The 20477-nt window shown below is 38.1% G+C and overlaps 1 protein-coding gene across 1 annotated transcript; it reads right to left on the bottom strand.

Annotated features, from left to right (window-relative positions):
- Positions 1 to 380: 380 nt before the first annotated feature.
- On the bottom strand, positions 381 to 20132 carry ABRAXAS2 (abraxas 2, BRISC complex subunit). The gene is made up of 9 exons (XM_067300358.1): positions 20025 to 20132; positions 18952 to 19042; positions 15874 to 15910; positions 13209 to 13275; positions 10325 to 10515; positions 9622 to 9741; positions 8854 to 8938; positions 7347 to 7461; positions 381 to 2593 (listed from the first exon to the last, which is right to left on the bottom strand). Exons 1-9 carry the CDS (start codon positions 20094 to 20096, stop codon positions 2127 to 2129), a joined length of 1245 nt encoding a protein of 414 aa, XP_067156459.1. The 5' UTR covers positions 20097 to 20132; the 3' UTR covers positions 381 to 2126.
- Positions 20133 to 20477: the final 345 nt, after the last annotated feature.

The raw sequence follows: 20477 nt of genomic DNA, 5'->3' as shown, positions 1-20477 counted from the left end.
ATTATCTGATAAAAAACACCTTTTTCTTATGAGAAAGCAGAGTAAATGAAAGTACCTGCAGATATGCGCTAGCTAGAAGGCATGATTATATACTCAGGCCACCTCCAGTCAGCTACGTTATATGTAGAAACATGCAGAACTTAGACATTTTTTGTTATTAAGATCCCAGAACTCAAAAATCATTGTACCAATGTAAATATAAGAATGCATGACCATGACTTGTATGCGATATGCACGTTTAGTGCTACATCATCGCTCTTCAGTCTAATCCACTTCTTAGCTCTAAACAAACTAGCTTTCACAAATTATCAATTTTGAGCTGCATTTCCATATTCTGGCGTATTACTTTGTTGACATGGAACCTGACAAATACTAAAATATAAATTACAGGATTAAATAAGATTTTATTGTCACATTTAACTGCTTTGTCAGAGATGTACATTTTGCAGGTTTCTGTGCGAAATAAAAGTGTAGTTGCCGTCTTGTCGATTCCGATTTTGACATACACGCTTGTTTATAACACCTGAACTACAGGTGCTTGCAGAGAGCCAGCGATAAAACCAGAACACATTTTCTGTTAAATGGATTGCAACACTCGAAGACAAAATGCATCAGGTTAAGGCCAACGAGAATAATGTAATAGTTAAAAACAGACCACTAGATGTTTAAAGGTTGAAACACTTGACAGAAGAGTGGCATTTTTAACATCTCATTTTTCCAAAGCCATTTTGTTTAATTTAGTACAGGTAAAGAGAGGCTAATGAACAGATTTTTGCCTACGTATACAATACATACTGAAATTTTAGTCTGTTGTAAATCTGATATATTTAAACTTTTAAGCAACTGCTTTGTTCTTCCAGGTATAAACCAGAGAAATGGTTATTCACACCTCAAAGCGACAAATGCTTAAGATGAGGTTATCCTAAGCTGCGTATTTTCTCATTTACAGATCAGGGATAAAGTCCAATAATACAACCTTTTTAGTGGCACAATTTCACATATTTTGGGCAACGTTAGTATGCAAGCAGTAATTAAATAAAAGTAAGTGCATCCAAACATGAAATTCTCTAAGTATACCACACTTCATTTATCCAAAATGGCAATTTTCTGACGAGAGCTGTAATTCAAAGTGAAATAATCATTTACACATTTCACCCAGAGGAAAAGAGGTAATAAACCCAGGGGACTCTGAGCAATCTTCTCCTACCCTATCCCCTATTTATTACATAAAATAACTCATATAGAAGTGTAAATCCAATATTCAGATGCAAATAAAATGCGAGAAGCAAGTCTCTGATGTTGGTAATTTGCAGATTTCAAAATCCAATCATGATGGAATTTACTACTTTTGTCAGTCATTTACTCCTATATGTGCACTTCATATTTATATTAAAAAAAGACAGTAAATGAGGCTAGTGTGGCATAAAGTCATTGTAAACCCAGCAAAACCAAAATAATTATACTTGTGACATTCATTTGGATGATTTACCAGTCATCCCACCCCCCACACCCTTTACAGAAAAAGGCAACCATCATTTAAGTGATACACACATTCTGCTAGTAAAAAAGTTGAAACCAACCCCTTCTCTGTTAAAAGAGCATGCTGATAGAAGAAGGCAGACCACATTTGTTCCAGTCCGGCTTCTCGGAACTATCAAAATTTCCTTTTCTTGCAAAGGCCAGTTTGGCTTACCATAGAAAGCTGTTTTGAAGGCGGCTGCTATATTTTCCCTTTCAAAAATTAAAATTCAAGGCATGATAGTGCAAGAGGTAAGTTTTGATTTGAGAACATTATTTGTATGCTAACTGTGCTTAGTCACTACATCCCAATTTATTGTCTTAAAGAAGATACGGCAACAAAAGCTACAAGATCTCTATAAATTTCATTTTGCCTAAATTTACCAGTACATCCATGAACCTCATCAGTATTAGTACAACTTGATTATCCTAATGATTCCATTATAAAACTTGCAAAATGTATCACAAGGTGAATAAACCATCTAGTGCAAGTCTTCTACGTTTTGTGTGCACAGTAATCCTGTGTAGTTCATTTCCTCCAGGTTAAATCCCCAAAATCTTTCTGTAGCAACTATGAAAAAAGTTCTTTTTTTTTTTTTTTCTTTCTATCAAATCTGAGAGGTTTGAGTGTTCCTGGAATCGCCATCAGGATGTGTCGAAGGTCGTGAATCTCTTGTCTGTGAGTATTCACTGTCAGATGATTCTGTAGGTTCAAGCAAATTTTCATAATCACTGTCTTCTGATTCATCAACATTGTCACCAACTGCTCTTTGGGAAGATGGCATGGATGCTCCATTACCAGAATATTTCAATCCTGCATTTGTTGAAACGTAACTGGAAGAACCTACTGCTTGAGGTCGAGGCATGAAAACATTGCTTTCTAGGAGACCATGACCAACAGTACTTTCTTGATTGGTTGCACTGAAATCAGAATAAGGAGGAGGAGGATCAGAGACATCCGAATCTTCAAGCGTGCAGCCTTCCACAGCAAATCCAGTGTAGGACATTCGTGGAACAAACATAGGTTCCAGGTTATCTGTTGGCATTTGCCTGTTTAAAATTGCTTGCTGCAGTCCTAGAAAAACACAGAAAATCAGTGTACTTTGTTTACTTTACAATATACTTCACATAATCTCGCTAGAAGGTACCACACACCCTGTAACTGTTCTCTCTGCTTGCTGCCATTTAGCGTGCATCCTTGGTATGGCTTTCAAACTCCCGCACGGGATCTTTGCCCTCGCAGTCTTCACTACTCTATCTCTGGCAGTTCTGATTGTCATATCGATGACAATATGGCACACTATCCCTAACTGTCATGTCAAATCTTGTTTATTGTTACATCCTTCTCCTTGAGGTTGACAAAGCTTGCTAAGTTTATCAGCATATCCATGAACCTCAGTGTCAGTACAACTTGATTCTCTTAATGATCCCATTATAAAAACTTGCAAAACGTGTCACAAGGTGAATAAACCATCTAGTGCAAGTCTTCTACATTTTATGTGCACAGTAATCCTGTAAGAGTTCATTTCCTCCAGGTTAAATCCCCCAAAACCACAGCCACAGGAAGTTTCTACAGTCTATTGCTTTCCAGCTCATCATCTCTGCATCTTTCTGTTGGCTCCACTTTCTTTATCACATCCAAAAGCAGCTATGCTAAGGCTCCTCTCCACCTATAATGTCTTATTCAGTACTGTAAGATCGACTTACTTTTGATTTGCCCATATTAACTTCCTCTAATGTTCACATTTTCAATTCATATTACATCTTAAAAAACACATCTTTGTACTTTCTCTCGCAGTGCCCCTTATGATAGTAGACAATCCATAAACACTAGCGAAGCGACCTCATCTTTCCTCAAATTCTTGTTTAAAACAAACAAAACAAACAAGCAAACAAATCCCCTTTCCTTCCCAGTGCCTGCGATCTAGCCTGATCCTTCCCAGGCTACTGGGCTGCTGAGACTGTGGTGCATCGTTCTTACCTTCTGCTAGCCAAGCATCTGTACTCACATGATATCTCGTATTTAAGATTGCTAGCTAGCCTTCTGGGCAAGACTCATCTTTTCAGCCTGCGTTTTTATACCCCCTAACATGGTGATCCACAACTAGGGCTCTTGCACTACTTAAACTAAGCAACATACCTTGCTAGTATTAATCTGGAAAAGTCAGATATAATCACCAAAACCTACTCTGTTCCCTGTGAGAAAACATAAATAATGTGTAAAAATACCACTCTATTTTTTTACTTTAAGTAACTGTGCAGTTAGACAGTTGCTATAAATTTGTCCACTAAGGACAGGGTCTTTTTCTGATCCATGTGGTTTCAACAACTGAAGCAAGACCAACAGCCACAGATACTACATCTTGTCTTTAAGGATTTCACAGTGTCTCAACATTTCATAATGAAACGAGAGTAATGAAAGCACTGTGAGGATTAAAAAAAAAAAAAAAAAAAGCTGAAAAACTGTTTTACAGAATGATTACAGTCGCAATGGAAAGATGCATCAAGACGAAACTCCCAAAGCTTTGCACTGGAACTATACTTGCATTAATCACTTAAATGACTGAATTTAATAAGCATATGCTTTTTAAAATTATAGGTAACACTATACTAGTAATAGTTGCAAGCATACTGGAGTATTAGAACAGGAATTCCAAGTGATCTTAAATGATTTGGAAAAAATATTTAGGAAGAAGTGTACAAGAATAATGAACTGCACAAACTACAAAATGAGAAAAACAGTTTAGTCCTGCAGAAAAGGAACTGAGGTTTACTGTTGATTTGATTATAAACATCAACATGAATTAACTGTACTCAGCTGCTGAGAAACAGGTAAACACTATTTTAGGATATACTGTAATGGTTAAGACGACAACTGGAATACTATAGCTACTTTAGATACCACAGCTTGAGAAACATGGAACAACTGGGAAAAAAAAAAAAATCTATAAAAAAAGGACTGATTAGAGATCTAGAAATCATGACCTAAGAGGAAAGACTGAAATAACTGAGGTTATTAAAGAAGACTGAGGAAACATCTTAAGTCTTCAAATATACATAAAGGCTGTTGTGAAGTAAGCAGAAGAGGGCATGAATTAGCGTTGTACATTAGACACGAGGAAGAGCTTCCTTGCAATAAGATTTGTTAAGCACTGGAACAGATTAAAAATTTCAGTCAGTTCCTAACCTGTTATTAACCTCCAAACACCTGTCAGAAAGGACACTGCTGTATTTAAGGCTGTTTGGGGCCGAGTGATGGACTAATGGGCATCAGCTCTACTTACTGTAACTCTATACTTCTGGAAACAGCAAATTCAAAGTTGAGCAGTTCCTTTAATCAAGCCAATGAGGCTGTTAACCCCAAATTTTTAAGAAACACAAGCTTTCACGCAGCACTCCTACAGAAATCCGAACCAAATGTTCCCTATTCTTCCAGCAGAGAGAACAAAACCGGAAGGATTAACTCACTGAGAACAAGGAAATTTTCCCAAAACTGAGGAAGTGAGAGAACAGAAGGCCAGCTCCGGGATTTAGCTGCTGACTAACAGTATCACAGAGCTGCAAGCTGCATGTTTGCCTCTTTCAGCCCTCTTACATGATTATCTGCTCAGGATAAACTGCAAGACCAGCGTTTGCATTTCATGGTAGAGGCTAGTACTGACTACTCTTCCTCCTCCACCGCCGTCTTTCGCCATATGGACTCGGATCAGCTCCAGTCACATTCCCTACCTCTTCCTCCTTTACACAGTAGCAGTTCCCTGGCTGCTTCATCTGCAGCCAAGCAGGAAGCTACAGTGACTCATGCCGCTTGCATCTTTGAAACCGTCTGCAACTGGTGCTGGGTCTTTACCTGACCTTTCAAGTTCAGGGAAGGAAGAACCTCAAAGAAGTGGGCTGAGAGATCAAACTCTGTTGTAAAATGCTCATGTGATAACAGTGCTTTGCTGCCTGGAGAAAAAAAACATCTACTCAGAGCAGCAGAGAGGCCTATTACAGTTTGGAATATTAACCAGTCCAAATGATCCTCGACTCTCAAGCACAGCTTTAGATAACTAGATGAAAATCCAATAAATAAAATCTTGTTGCTAAAGAGACAAAGATGTGTTTATTTTTTTTATCATTCCAAATGATGGAAAGAAAAAGGCAGTGGTACAATTGCAGGAATGGCTGGAGAAGAACAAACATTAAGAGCTTTTTCAGAAGCAAACCATTCTGGAACACACAGGGAGAGCAGGTTTGTTTTATATTGCTGCAGCATGCAATTTGCTTATGAATTTTCTTATTATTTTTTAATATCACTTCCCATTTCACTCTTTACTGTTCCTACCATCTACCTTCACATTTTAGTCTTCTCTTACACTCACAAATTGAATTAGATCAGCAATGTCTCCCTGGAAATGCTCAAGCTCTTTACAGACTATCTACTGCTAAGCCAAAGTCTCCTGAAGCCATATTCAGCTTTTAGGCAGGGGAGACAGCGTGGCAACCAGCCCGGTATGTTCACACAATAGGTCTGACTGATTCAGAAAACTGCGGAGCAGCAAAAAAGATGAATTACAGCCATTGCTGTTTTACCCTAGCAGTCCTAAACACATACTATGAAAATTCATACTGTTAATGTAGAATGAATAACCTCCTCTAATAAAAACAGGGGTTTTAATGGGAAATACTTATTTGCACCATGGAAAATTAAATCAAGTCCCAATACAAAGATTGCTTATATATGTGTTCAAAACAGAGCAAAATATAATTTTTGCATTTCAAGCTTTAACTAGAAGGAGAAGACTCACATTTGTATTGCCTTGAATAAATCAGGAAATTAGCCAACTCAACTTCCTGAAAGATCAATCTCCCCAATACATCGCAAGAAGGACAGTATTTCAGCTTCATGAAAATAAAGCTAATACCAGCTGAAATTCATATTTCAAGTATTGTATCATCACTGATAAGCAGGAAAACTCTAACTCTATTTGCAGTTTAAAAGAAAACTTCTTCCATTTTCTAGCAGGTAGTCCTGAAGATAGAAGTGACTTCAAAATGGACTTTCTCTGGGGTTTAGTTTAAAATTGAAAAGCATTATTTCAGTACTCATCATCACGTTCACAGCTAAGTCAAACAGCAAATAATTAAAATAATGTTGAATAAAATCGGGCTCAGTTACTATGAAGTGCAAGAGGAGGATAATATTTTAGATGTTCTCCTCTAAACCAGCGGTAAAGAACTGTCACATTCACTAAAAGCTGCAGGGTCAAAAAAATCTTCTAGACAATACTTCAGACAATCTATATCACTATTCACCATTTAAGCAGTCTTTTTGCTTTACCCAGGTTGTTTGGTGTCCAGTAACATAACAGAACTCTAACTTAATTGAGGCTGGGCTTGTATTTGGGTGTAGGGGAAGGAATCAAGATTTCAGAAAAACTTTTATAGTAACTGGCCTGTAAGCACAGTACCTTATTACTATTTAATATTTTGAAGGGAATCGCTCCAGTGCTTTAGACTTGCTTTTTCCATTCCTGGCTTTGCTCCACTTTTCCTTTCCTTCAACAGATCTTTTCCTGTGTTATTTCCAGAATTGACTTGCCCCATTCTTTTCTACAGTTTTGTATCTCTCTTATGTTTTCAGTTTGCTAACATTGGATAAATATTTGCAGTACACATACTTTCATAGTTCAGGCATCATTCAATATAAATCCATCACATATTCTTCCCAAGGTGATTTTTTTTTCCCTTTTGCTATGAGCTATCAGGAATACAACTCAATTCCATAAAATGTTTTGTATTTACAGCATTCGTTTCTGAAACAACAAAGTTAGAATGCAACTTACTTATTTCTTGTTCTTTTTCATTTTTTCTTTGTGCGATCTGCCTTTTTAACTTGTTTACATCAGCTTGGAAAGATTCAACAACACGCTCGCTTTTTTCTACATCTATACATACTGCCTAGGAGAAAAGCATAAGATATACTGAGATTTTGCAAAAATACAGGAAAGACTTCCACAACAAGATTAATGAAGTTACTAACAGACAAGAAAAAGGTTACCATTAATGATCTTAACTACAGACAGAAATGGAAAACACTAACTAGGCATTCAATTCTGTGTTTATCTAATTTTAAAAAGTTTGTAAAGTAAAAAAACACTGTAATTAGTGAATAATGCAAATATAGGTCTACCTGCTTCTTGATAAGAAAAAATGGTTATTTCCAGTTCTGTAACGTTCTCTATGAAGCATTCACTTTAAAGATAAAAGTTCCCCAGGTTAGCTATCACCTAACTTGTTTTTTAAGCTCTGTAAACCATGTGGAGCAGTGTCATCTATAGGGTAACAACCAAGTAACACGTTTAACGGGTAGGAAGGCAACTCCCTGATGATGTCATGTTTTCCATTTTTCCAGATACAAAGTCAAACAACAGCAAGAGCGTGAAAGTATATATGCACTGCTGGCAAAAACAGCATTAAAGAGTAAATACCATTAGCTAATGGCACAGACCTCTGAAAATAAATAATTTTCATGTCTCCTGGAGCCAGCATGGAAATGTTTTGCCTCCTAGGTGTGAGCTACCACCTTACAAGGCAGGTTAGGAAGCAGCAGCTTCCACAGAGAAGCAGCCCTCCTCCTGCGCAAGCAGGCCGAGGGAATGGTTGGAGCAATCGCTGCTTTGCTCTCTGCTGCCTGAGCCAACCAGCAAAGCAGAGCTGCGGCAGAGACGCAACTTACTGCAGGGCAGATGTAGAGGGGAAGCCTGGAAACAAACTGTGACCACATCACAATTACCAGACGTGTGCCTGAGGTAGCACACATTCCTTACGTAGGACAAGCTCACATTTAGCAGATTTGACATACAAGGCACTTTCAGATCCTTTGCCACATTTGGAGCAGGATTTACTCATACCCTACACAAAACAATCACAAATTTTAACTAACAGATGGAGCTTTCTCTGCTGTCTCTGACCCAAGAATCTTTATTAAACTCACACAAGCAAGCCTTTAAACCTGTGCAGGTCCCTAGAGCCTTCAGCAAGGCTCTTCTTTGACACATAGTCTTAAACAGCTAATGTCTCCCAGAAATCACTAAACATTACACCACTCGAACTTGAATCAAGGATATTTGTATCAACCACTTTTACAGGAGACACTGCAAATATACACATAAAATAGAAAAAGTTCCATTCCACTGCTGAAGAAAAAAATTCAAAGTTTTTTTCCCTGTAGTTTGCAAGAAATCTTTTACAGACTGTAAAAAAAATCTTCATTCCTCACACCTTTGGTTTATCAAAGAATAAACAAAGGTGCCACATACACACTGACCAATATTAAATATGGTTAGTTACCTGTACTTTTTCCTGAAGTGCATTATAAACCTGATATATAGCCCTGATGTCCTTCATCACTCCATCTTTGTCAAAAAAATCAGTACTGTCAAAAAAAAAACAAAAACCCACACAAATCATTCGTTAGAAAAAGACAACACAAGTTCCGAGTTCTCTTTGCTATCTTTGAGATGCTGTTAAGTAGTCAATCTTTATATTTTTAAAGTGTATTTTATCTTACATTGCTAAAAATATATTATGCTATCAAGAGCCAAAACTTGGGCAAAAGCAAATCAAATTCCAAAGTTCTTTCTGCAACAGCCTTATCTGAATGAGATTAAACTCAGGCAGGAGACCTTAAGCTTATATAATTTCACTGCTAACAGTTAGAAGAGTTGCTTTGCATTTACAGTATTTAATTAAAATGACTAAAAAAAACCCCCAAACACTTCCAAATGATAGTTCGAATTATGAAAACAGACTTGCACGCAGAATCTCCTGAAATCAAATATGAATCCTTTAGCCAGAAGGCCCACAGCACCAACTGTCCATATCAACTCTGCTTGTCTTATTAGCGCACAGAGTTCCATTTGCTCTTTTTAAAGATCTGATTCTAAGCAGAAAAAGGACAGTGGGGACCAACTGTTAATTATTTTTCATAATTAGTTCTTTTTTCTGCTTGAAATCCATAATTGTACAATTCTTTGGAAGGTAAAGAACACAGCTTGATGACTGCACTTCATTTGCAAAGCAGGGCGGGGGGGGGGGGACACCCAAACACACACTTACCCGTGTTCCTTAATAACTTTGGCATAATTCTGAGAAGTATTTGGCACTGAAGAAACTTTGTATTCCTGTTGACTAGTGTTGCCAAGATTAGGAATAGTAAGTGACACCCTTTGATTATACCTGTAAAAAAAATTTTAGAAAGAGTTCCTTATTCATTTTCAGGAGATTCTTTATACAGTAGTCTTGATACTGTTCCATCTCCCTGGTAATCACAATTCTTCTAAATGTAAAGCTTCTAGGTTAGCTTTACTATGAAAAACACTAAATATTAGAAGTTATGTTCAAAATAAATGCATAATCAAAAACTCTCTTGAGATAGATCTACTTCTGTACCTCTTACACCTTTTTATTTGTTAATTCAAGCTATTACAGATACAAGAAGGGTGAAGTCACATTCAGGTCTCAAATTTAAGAAGAACATGTCACCGACATCTGATTTCTCTTAAAATATGTTGGTTTTGTTGTCTGAAGATTTACAAACTCTCAAGAACTTTCACTCATCCTAAAACTTCAATTTATAAATTGCTTGCACAGAAAAAAATACTGTCATCACAAGTAGCTGTACACCAAGATACTGTTTGATAAACAGACAGCCACCTCAATGCACAATCATAGAAGCTTAAAGCTAGTTTTAGAGTATCAAGAAAAGCAATAAGAAGCAGAATAAAAAATTAAGAGTGGCTCGTATTCAGAGATGGTTTACCTTCGGTTTGGTCTAAAAAGCACATATTCTAGAGCATGTGTTGAATTATTTGCAGTGGAAATGAAGCTGAAGAGAAGGAAGACAAGGTCAGGCACTCCAAGAATGTGTGTCAGCTGTTTATGAATGATGTGCTCCCTGTATGACATTTGCTGCTGAGTGTTTCTCCTGAATCTGTACCATCCAATAACATTCTGTAACCAAAGCACATCAGAAAAAGTATTAATTGAGAGATACAGATTGACCTGCTGATAATAAAGTTACTAAGACTGCGATATAATCTGAATGAGCCAATTCATAAAATTTTGTTATAACAAGGTAAGACTAAATTACTAGAGATTTGCCTCTATTAAAAAAACCCAAACAAGTAACATATCCCTTTACAACATGCCATTTAATTGCTCAACTTCACTCCGGTACAAATAGCTACATATCCTCAGTGGCATTTAGGATCCTATATTCAATACAGGTTACGTTTCAATTGTTTAACCTTAGCAACAAAACTTGGAGCATCTTCCAATTAAGCTTGCTCTGTCTTCAAACACAGCAGGTTTATTTTGCTTTTAGCCTATGTATTCCAGCCAACTACTCACTTGTATTACTTTCTCATTTCCAGTGCTATGCATCACCAAACACATTTGCAAATTCATGTTTGTTCACGAGCTATGGGACTAATCTGCTGGGTACAGTGATAAAATTATCTCATTTAATTGTGAAAGATTTGTATGCACATCAGATAAGACCCATTCTAATTCAACGATTATCTCAAATACAACATGTATTTAATTCTTATTTCATGAAAACTAACATTTAAGAGAATAATGAAAAGGGACACATCATTAACAAAACATGGCTTAGAAAGATTCCAAGAACAGGTACGACCACGTAGTAATGCATAAAGATATGTAATATACAGAGGAATACAGCAGATTTTACATATTGAACACACGATTCCTGCATTAAATAAAAAACTATAAGCAGTAATGTTTTTAACTTTTTATAGTGAAGTCTCTAAAATTACATGGTCTGAATGCATAGAACGTGCTTATTTTGCTAACAGAAGAGAATCTAAGACTGGCTTCATTCACAGACAATAGTATTTATCTTATTTGACATTATGACGATATCATTAAGACTGTAGTTCTTTAGTCACATAACACTTGCAAGTTCTCATTTCTCCAGCTTTCTCACCAGATAATACATCTTCTTCACAGACTTCACAGCAAGGTAGGTCCCAACAAAATAAAATTCAACTGAAAACCCCTTGGTGATTTGAAATATATATATATATTTTTTTAAAAAGACAGTTTTAAGAGATGATTTTTGCATTGTCTCCTGAAAGGAAACTTAATATGCCCTGTTTGAAGCGTTACAAAGTAGAATTATGGGATTACCAGAACTCAGTATCTGGAATTGGAGACTTACTCCAACAGCATAGAAATGCATGTGTATATGCACATACATATGTATATACACATACACACAGAGCACATATGTGCTGTAGGTATACACAGAAGAAATTACTCTGAGAGTTTGCATTGGAAGAAATGGACAAGAAAATATTACAATGATCAATACTGCAAGAATTTAGGACTTGTTTAGGACTTTAGGACAAATTTAGGACTTGTTTCCCTACAGATCCCTCCTCAACTTAAGCCTTACCTACAGGCAAAAGTCCTCAGTGTAGATGGCAAGGTGATCAGAAAGTAAACATTACAAACTCGATTAGCAATTCAGTAACTGTCATCGTACACTTTGCATAACGCTGATCAATTCAGAGTGCAGTCATTCTTGCTCAAACCAGGGCAGCCTGGAGAGCACATCCCAGTCAGCTGTAGAGGACAGAAGCCCTAAGATCCTAGTAGGGCGTACCTTGACGCTTAGCTATGGAACCAGTGAAATGCAATCCGTAGTTCCTACAAGCAGCTGGAATGACATTGGCTTGCTGCTGCTTGGAAAAAAAACAAAAACAACCCCCCCCCCCCCCCAAACTACAAAAAGGAGGTCTTGTTTTTATCACCTCTGCCTTGCACTAGCTCTGGCACTAACCAGACCTTGTGAGCCAAATTTGTATAATAGCGGATGATTTTCTGCTGGGTCTAACAAGTTCCAGAGCTGCCATAAATTAAACCATGCAAGTAAGTCATCTCTCCTTTTGGCAGAGCAAAATGATTTGTAGATTCATTTCATCACAAGGAACCACACTTTCAGTTCTCCTCTTCGATGCATCAGTTTGTGAGAACTTCTGAAGCAATTATTTGGTAACTATAAAGATAGTGAAGTACAAGTTTGAAATTTATGTAGGAGATGAACCCTGTGAAAAGTCTGATTCTCCAAGTTAACTGCTGAAATTTTATTCACTTAACAGTAGTTGTGCTAATAACAAAATATACATGATATAAAGCTATGATAACATCCGAACATATAACTACCTTCTGATACAACAGCTTCTCAGTTTAGAACTACTGGTGCAAAACCTGTAATTCCAAGGCTATGTCACGACAATTTTAGCCTTTTAAAATTAACTCCTTGGAACAGATTTTCAGATTAGCTACATTTTCTGTTGGTTTCAGCAGCAGAGTGCACAAGGGTGATTCTACAAGTTTAGCTCTGCAACTGGACAGTGACAATGGGTCTGGAGACCTGAAATTAAATCCCTTGCATTTCTTCAGGGAATTTAGATGTTATCCCCAATTTTACATAAGTAAAAATTTTACTACAAGTCCACCAACTTCTGCATGGGATAAGTCTCAGGTGAAAACAGTCCATCAGATTTGAAAAGAAAATATTTCTTCTAGTTAACTCCTTATTTTTATGTTTGTCAATGTCACTCTTTCTAATTACAGACTCTTATGACTAGAAGAGGAGGAAAAGATAGAAAACTTACTTTTCTTCGATCTTTAAGAATCCTGTCCAAACTCTCCTCATTAACCTTGCCTGCATAGTCATAAAAGCTTGAACCAAAAAGGAAAAGAGAAATGTAGGTATACAGTTTGCATATGCGTTATTTATAGAGTAAATACTTTATACTTTTACGGTGTTCTTCATATAGATGGCACTCTAAGTTAGAGAGAAACCTCCCAGGTTTCACCTTTACCAATACAGGTCAGGATTCACACCACCTACTTAAGACATCCAACTTGGGTGCCGTTCAGAGCACAAAGTGCTCTGAAGCCTGGGTTGACTACACAGTTAACAGAGAGAGGCAGCTGCTCACAGAGGAAGAAGCAGAACACTGAGATTAGATGCATAAGACTAGCTGGTGTGAATAGCCTAACCACGTTTACACCACCAGAAATGAGATGTAATATGCCTGTAATTATTAGTTTTAAAATGCTTTCTTGCACACATTAGTTTGATCAGAGTATTTCACCGCCAGACCCTACAACCAGAGGTACATAAATGGACTGTGTAATTTTCTTTTGATAAGCATTTGGTAAACTCCTGCTTTGATAATAGGAGGCCTGCCTGCCAAAGAGGAAAGGAAAGCAGGGCCATTTTACATGCAACTACGTATCAATTTTTTGAGTTCCAGTCCTGCAATTAGACTCATATGAGAGGACCCTTGTAGCCAAAACAGTTCTACTGAGGTTAGCAAAAGTCCAAAGAAATATCAGGGTCTTTCCACATGGTTCTGTTTACAGGACTGAGGCCCAGTCCCTAACAAGTAGTTATTTAGAGGACATCACCAATTTGGGAATTTATAAATCTGTCTACACAGATAGGTTTATAAATTCAAATGGATCACACTTCATAATAAAAGGAAAAACATTTGAAAATAGATTCCTCCTTGACTTACCTGCCAAGTCCTCAGTCTCTTTCAAGAGCTGATATCACTAACACCTAAAGCAGTGCAGGAAAACACTCTGTTTTAGAAGTCTATGATCTCAACTCTTGTGGGGAGGAAAAAACAACAGAAAATCCTGAACTCAGTACTTGGCTGGTAAATAAGGGTGGAAATAAAGTTTTTTTTAATATTCAAAATAACTTGCATCTTAAGACCACAATTAATTACAAATTTGAGATACTAAATAACATTTGCATAATCTTTTCAGTTCACATTTGTACAGTATTTATGCATTCTCGCAAGTAATGTATAACCAATTCTGTCTGTTTCTATGATTTACAAGAATAATTCTCATATGGGATGAGCGACTAGTAATTAACACAACACCTCCATTTGAAAACTGCACAGATTCAGAAATCTGGCCTTTTAAAATACTTATTTCTTGTTCAGAGCCAAACCAAACCTATTCTATTCAATATCAGCAATGCCAGCTTACAAGAATACAAAGTGGATGAGCCATAGGCTTCCTCATACTGGTTACATTTAAGTCAAAAAGGTAGAGTGAAATGCCCCAAACAGTTTCTCTGTTCCTTTAGCTGTAGCTGGTACTGACATCATGCTCTGATACTGATACAGATTATATGAACTCTGTGGATGGCCCAAATGCTCAAACGCAAATGAATTCATCAGTATTCTTGTGAAGAAAGCATGCTGGGAGATACAGACTTCCGCCCCTTCCTCCAACAGCTCAGTTACTAACAAGCAGTTTCTTGACAGGGAAGAGACAGTAAACATGATCAGTTTTGATATGCACTGCACAAAGCATCGCTAGGAATCAGGAAAAGACTGTCAGACACTGAGATATCATGTGTAGAAAGTCTAGCATACAAATCATTGGGATAAGAGTACCCTCTCTGTAATTATCAGCTAACAAATGATAGATCATAGCTTTTCTCTCTAATGTAACTAATGTCAATCATAATATCTAAGGTACTGTGTCTTCTTAATTGTCTGGAAATCTCTAAATAAAGACAAGAAAAGATTAATTGGGAATTCCTTCTGAAAAGAATTTCTAGACAGCAATTTAGAAGCCATCACCGTATAACAAATGAAGACTACGTAGGAAAGATGCATGTAATAGATTGAGGCTGCTAAATAGAATATATAGACCTGCATTTAATTTTAATTCTGGAATATGCAAAAATCAGAAAGCAAAAAATGAACTGGTATGCTGAAAGCTTGAGAATAATGAGCTGGTACAAGTCAGTAAAACTATCTATAAAACAGCCTGTGTGACCCAGCAAATTTTTAAGGTAAGGGCAGACAAAGTATACTGAGACCTACCCTGAGGTCACTTTAGGGCTACCTGGCCTAAGCAGAGCTAACCTAAAACTACAGTTTAAATTGGCTTTGACATTTGTCCTTACCACCAGAGTGACACGATTTGATCTGACTGCTATCCACCTCCAGTACCTGAGGTAGAAATTCAAAGAGGCAGAGAAATAGGGCTCTACTAGCTACGTAGGTACCCTTTCTAAACTAAGATTTTATATTAAGAGGGGTGTTACTAAAACTGTCAACTGATACTTTCATTGACATGGCTGGTGTCATTAACACATTTCTGTAATAATATCAGATGAGAAAATAACGCAAACATTGCTAGGTACATCTAAAAGGTTAATGTATTTCACTGAGCTATCTATTTTTATATTCTTTATTAACCCAACCACGCAGCCAGCACAGGAAGACAACAGAAAATGCTTACCTAAAGAGTTTTGAACAAGGCTCATGGTTATGGATTTCTGCAACAACAAAAAAAGACACATGTCCAACTGCTCAAGATAAAGGGAAATCATACTGGCATATATTGTATAACCTTTCCATGTCACAGCTAGTGAGCAATCAAGCATTTGTGTCAGACCACACACTGCCCTTCGTGTCTCTGCAACACTTGATGACACAGCACCATATTTGGAAAACTGGCTTCTCTTTCTGATCTTTGTTTTCATGAAGGAAAATATTTTAACAATAAGTAAGCTTCAATTACACACTTTTTATATTCTTCTGTGGTTGTAAACTTCTCACACAGGTATTTACAAGTTTTCTTATTTTTTGCTTTTGCTACATTCTTTCACAACAGTTTACTTACATTTATATATATTGCTGACTACAGCAGCAATGAAAAAAACACATAGGAGGGAATCGTTGTAATTTTGTACATTAGGGTATTTAACTAGGCGAAGGCAAATACATTCTAGTAAGAAAAAAGGATTAAACACCACTCCAAAATGATTAACTGCATTCTCACTTTAGATAATAGAATTATAAGTTACCAGAAATTCACTGCACTATTTTTTCATTTAAGATGTGGTAATAAATGCTGAGATGCTTATTTAGGCAGCAGAAGTTGTAAGATGCCAGTAGTCTGGGAGAGAGAAAAGAGCAAATACCCAATCGACATCATATCTCTCAAACCAAACATGACTTACTTTTCTGTGGCTTTTAGTACTTCTGTATTTCTGCTACTCAGCTGTCTTATCAATTACAGTTTATCATTTATTCATGTTATTCTACCTTAATCCCATAATTTTTGTCTTAAACTGTATTTGCTCAGACTAAGTAAGCAGTATTTATGCAGAAACAATATTTCAAGGTCCTACATTAGTATGCTGCTGGAGCGTTTAGCAACAACTTTGTTTAGTATCTTCCTTCCTGAAGAGTGACTCACCCTCTGCTGCCCTGAAAGTCACAGGCTGCTCACGATTGCAATCTCAGCAAAGTCAGAATCAAATCTCAGATCCCAAGAACAACAGACTCTACACACTTGCACCTCAGCATATTCTGCCACTGTCAGAACAAATGTCTGAGCATCAACGGCACGTGTACTGCTGAAGAAATTGTAAATTTTCACTGGCAAGGGAAACTCTCGATACCGCTGTGAAGGTGGCATTTTAAAGTAATTCCAAAAAAAAAAAGTTAGAATCAACTCCACACTTTCATTCTGGTATACATGAATCTGTGGAAGTGATTTGCTAAACAAAACCAGCAAATTAAATTATTCCAGCTTATAGCAATTCCCTCCAGCAAACATATTGACTACAACTACTGAGAATGCATACTTGATTCTTAGGTTATTACATAGTTACACAGACCTTGTCTTTCGAAAAACAAGAAGCAACAAGCCTACTGCTCAGAATGCATGAGGCAGCCGTAATTCTAACTTGAATTTTTTTAAATGTTGACAACTTCTACATATATATGTATTTTTAAACATACACACACCACCACTAAGGTTTGAGACAGCAGACACGTAAGAATGTTGAAACTCATCTGCATTAGCAGTGCTACAAAATTGTCAGTTTTGGTTCAACTCTTGAGCTTCCGCTTCAACTCTTAACATATCTGAATTTCTACTTCAGTGGGTATTCACCAAACAGAAAAATATCCAAAAAATCTCTAGGACTAATTTTCCCCTTTCACACACAACAACGACAACCCTACAACTGAGAATACAAAAAAGGAATGTTTAAAAAAGGAATAATTTTTAATGCCACAAACACTTGGTTTATGAAGCAACATTGAAGCTGCAGCTAATATGTGATATTACTGTATTGTCATCAATAACTACAATCAATTACTGTTGAATAGTCATGCCTAGTTTTGTCTGAACAGATACAGATATCTGCTGTTTTCCTCTAAATGGTACTTTGGTAGTAATTACATATACAAAAAATACAAAAATAAAGGGATAGGCTTCCCTTCCCCGCCCCTTAATTCAGCTCTAGGATTAGTACAGTTTGATCACTTATTTTGGCTTAGAAATAACCAGAACAGGAATCTACTTAACCTTCAGGATACTTATTTACAAACCTGCCGCTACTTTAATGTGGCAAGTATCTTCAGACATAACAGAGTACGCAATTGCAGAGACTATTAGTTCTGTATTAGAACCTAATATATGAGAGTCAATTGCAAGATATTTGCGTATTAGCTAAACTTTATACAGACCCTGCTATGCTGTCTGGAACCTGATCTACAAATCAGCAGTTTTCAAGACAGAAAATCAGGTACATATGCATTAGAACTTTTAAATAAAGTTTAGATGACTTTTAAGTTACATACACATATATGAAAAGGGCATTTAGGCATTATCATTTCTTTCAGCGGCTTCCTAATTTCTATAAATCAGTCAACTACCCACAACAGCTTTTTATTGACCTATCACAATATTTATTTCTACCAACAACAGTTCAACAGCAAGAGATGCCAAATCTTAAGATCCATTAGGATCACTTCACTTTTTCCACAACAACAGCAAATCAGCTTTACAGTATTTGTGCTTCTTATCAATAAAGTAAATGTTTTGACTGACTTTCCTTGGCAAATCCTGTTGCAACAGTTTTCAACGTTATCGCCCGCTAGCTGCACATGCAAACTCTCTGCTGGAAAATTGCCCCCTTTCATTATTATTAAATCATGTAATACATATTTATTTTATTTTGAGCACATTCCTGTATTTAGGCAACAAGCATGAAACTCACCGCAGGGCCAAAAAACAAATAAATCATTTCTCCATTACAAAATTCAGATAAACGTCTGCAATGAATGATATCTTCTTCACAAAAGGATATATATATAAGACCACATACCTAACAAAAGACTTTCCTCATACCTCAACAATGAACATACAAATACTGTAGCAAATGGTTTAACAGCAATTTTGAAAGACTGGAAAATCTTATGCTTGTCTCACAACTGAATTAATAAATCTTACTGAATTGTTATCTTGAAAAAAAAATTGAACAGTGCTTCTTTGGGAATTTCTCAAAATTCTATTACTTACCAATTACTTGTAGAAATTCAGTGTTGCTGATCTGTGAATCACTAATGCTAAACGTCTCTTCTTGTCTTACCTCTCCTAGCAGAAATCCTTCCTACAATTTCAAGGGGGAGAAAAAAAAAAGACTAAAAATACAAAAAAAAATCACTATATACAGTCATATATTGTAACCTTCTTACCATTCAAGAATTAAAACAAAATTTTGGTTTAAAATACACATCTGAGCCACACTAAGCTTAAACTGTTCTTAGATTTACCAGGATTTTCTGATTTACAAACACCCTATACAGTTCTTGATTTACAAACAACACTATAGCAATAATAAGTCCTGCAGAAGTGAGCTTTTAATATCCGAAAATACCTCTTTTACAGAAAGCTTCCCTAGCTAAGAGGCGGGCAATTTATGGAGGGAAAATACAGATTACGTAAAGGAGCACTCTGCCCCCTGCCCCAGCCACGCAGGCCGTGTCACACAGGTGCGGGGGCCAAGGAGGAGCCCTGATCAGCGTGCGCCGCCGCCTCTGCTGCTCTGTCCCTTCCGAGCTGATAGAAGCGGAGTTTACACGAAGGGGCGTATGTGAGCTTACGTATGGGGATAGGGCTGATCCCTGAAGAATCCCAGGGCACATAAAACTCAAAAGGTAACTTAAAAGTCATCCTTCCTCCTCCACCCCCGCCCAAAATGAAGCAGCAGAACGAGCGAGAAGCGGGCACCGTCAGCGCAAGTGCTGAAGCAGCAGCACGCTGTTCACCGAAACGGGAACGGGAGGGAAGCTCGGGCTGAACGTCTCTCGGCAGAGCCGCCAGAAAGGCGCGGCGGCCGGGCCGGAACGACACCCGGCGACCCGCTGAGGGGAGCCCGGCCGCCGCCGCACCTCCGCGGCCTCCCTCCCGCCGCGCCGCCGCCTCCCGGCACCCAGCGGCCCCTCGGGGCCCGGCGGGGCGGCGGCGCCGGGCCGGGCCGCGGCCCAACCGCTCCGCCGGGGTCGGGGTCGGGGCCGCGGCCGCGCAGTCCGCGGCGGGGGGCGGCGGGGCGCTGTGCCGGGCAGAGCGGCCGCCCCGGCCCCGGCACCTACGTGGTCGGCACTGCTGTTGGCGCTGTAGTAGCAGACGGAACTGAACGTGTAGCCCGAGATGGAAGCCGCCATGATGGAGACCACCGCCGCCGCCGCCGCTCCCACAAGTCCCCGCGCCCCGCCACCGCCCGCCCGCTTCCGGCTGCGGCGCGGGGGCGCCTGGGAGGTGTAGTCCGCCCCGCCCCCGCCCGCGCGGCGGTTAGGCGGTCCGGGGGGTGGAAAGGCGAAGAGAGGTGAGGAACGTCTGGTCACTCGGAGCGGGGCTCTCCGTAAAAACAAAACTGTTCACTGGCTTTCCGTTTTTTTGTTTTTTTTTTTCCAGGTAAATCCAGTAGAATCGTGAAACAGAACAAAATGGTGGTTTTTCAAAAGTAGTTGAGCAAAGGGCACAAAAGTGGGACTAAACTAAACCTTATTTTATCCCATGGAGTTACAGTGTTAAAAAGCAACGGC

The sequence above is a fragment of the Apteryx mantelli genome, chromosome 7 (genome assembly GCF_036417845.1).
Source record: "Apteryx mantelli isolate bAptMan1 chromosome 7, bAptMan1.hap1, whole genome shotgun sequence".
Lineage (NCBI taxonomy): Eukaryota > Metazoa > Chordata > Aves > Apterygiformes > Apterygidae > Apteryx > Apteryx mantelli.
This window is presented reverse-complemented; position numbering and strand designations above follow the sequence as displayed.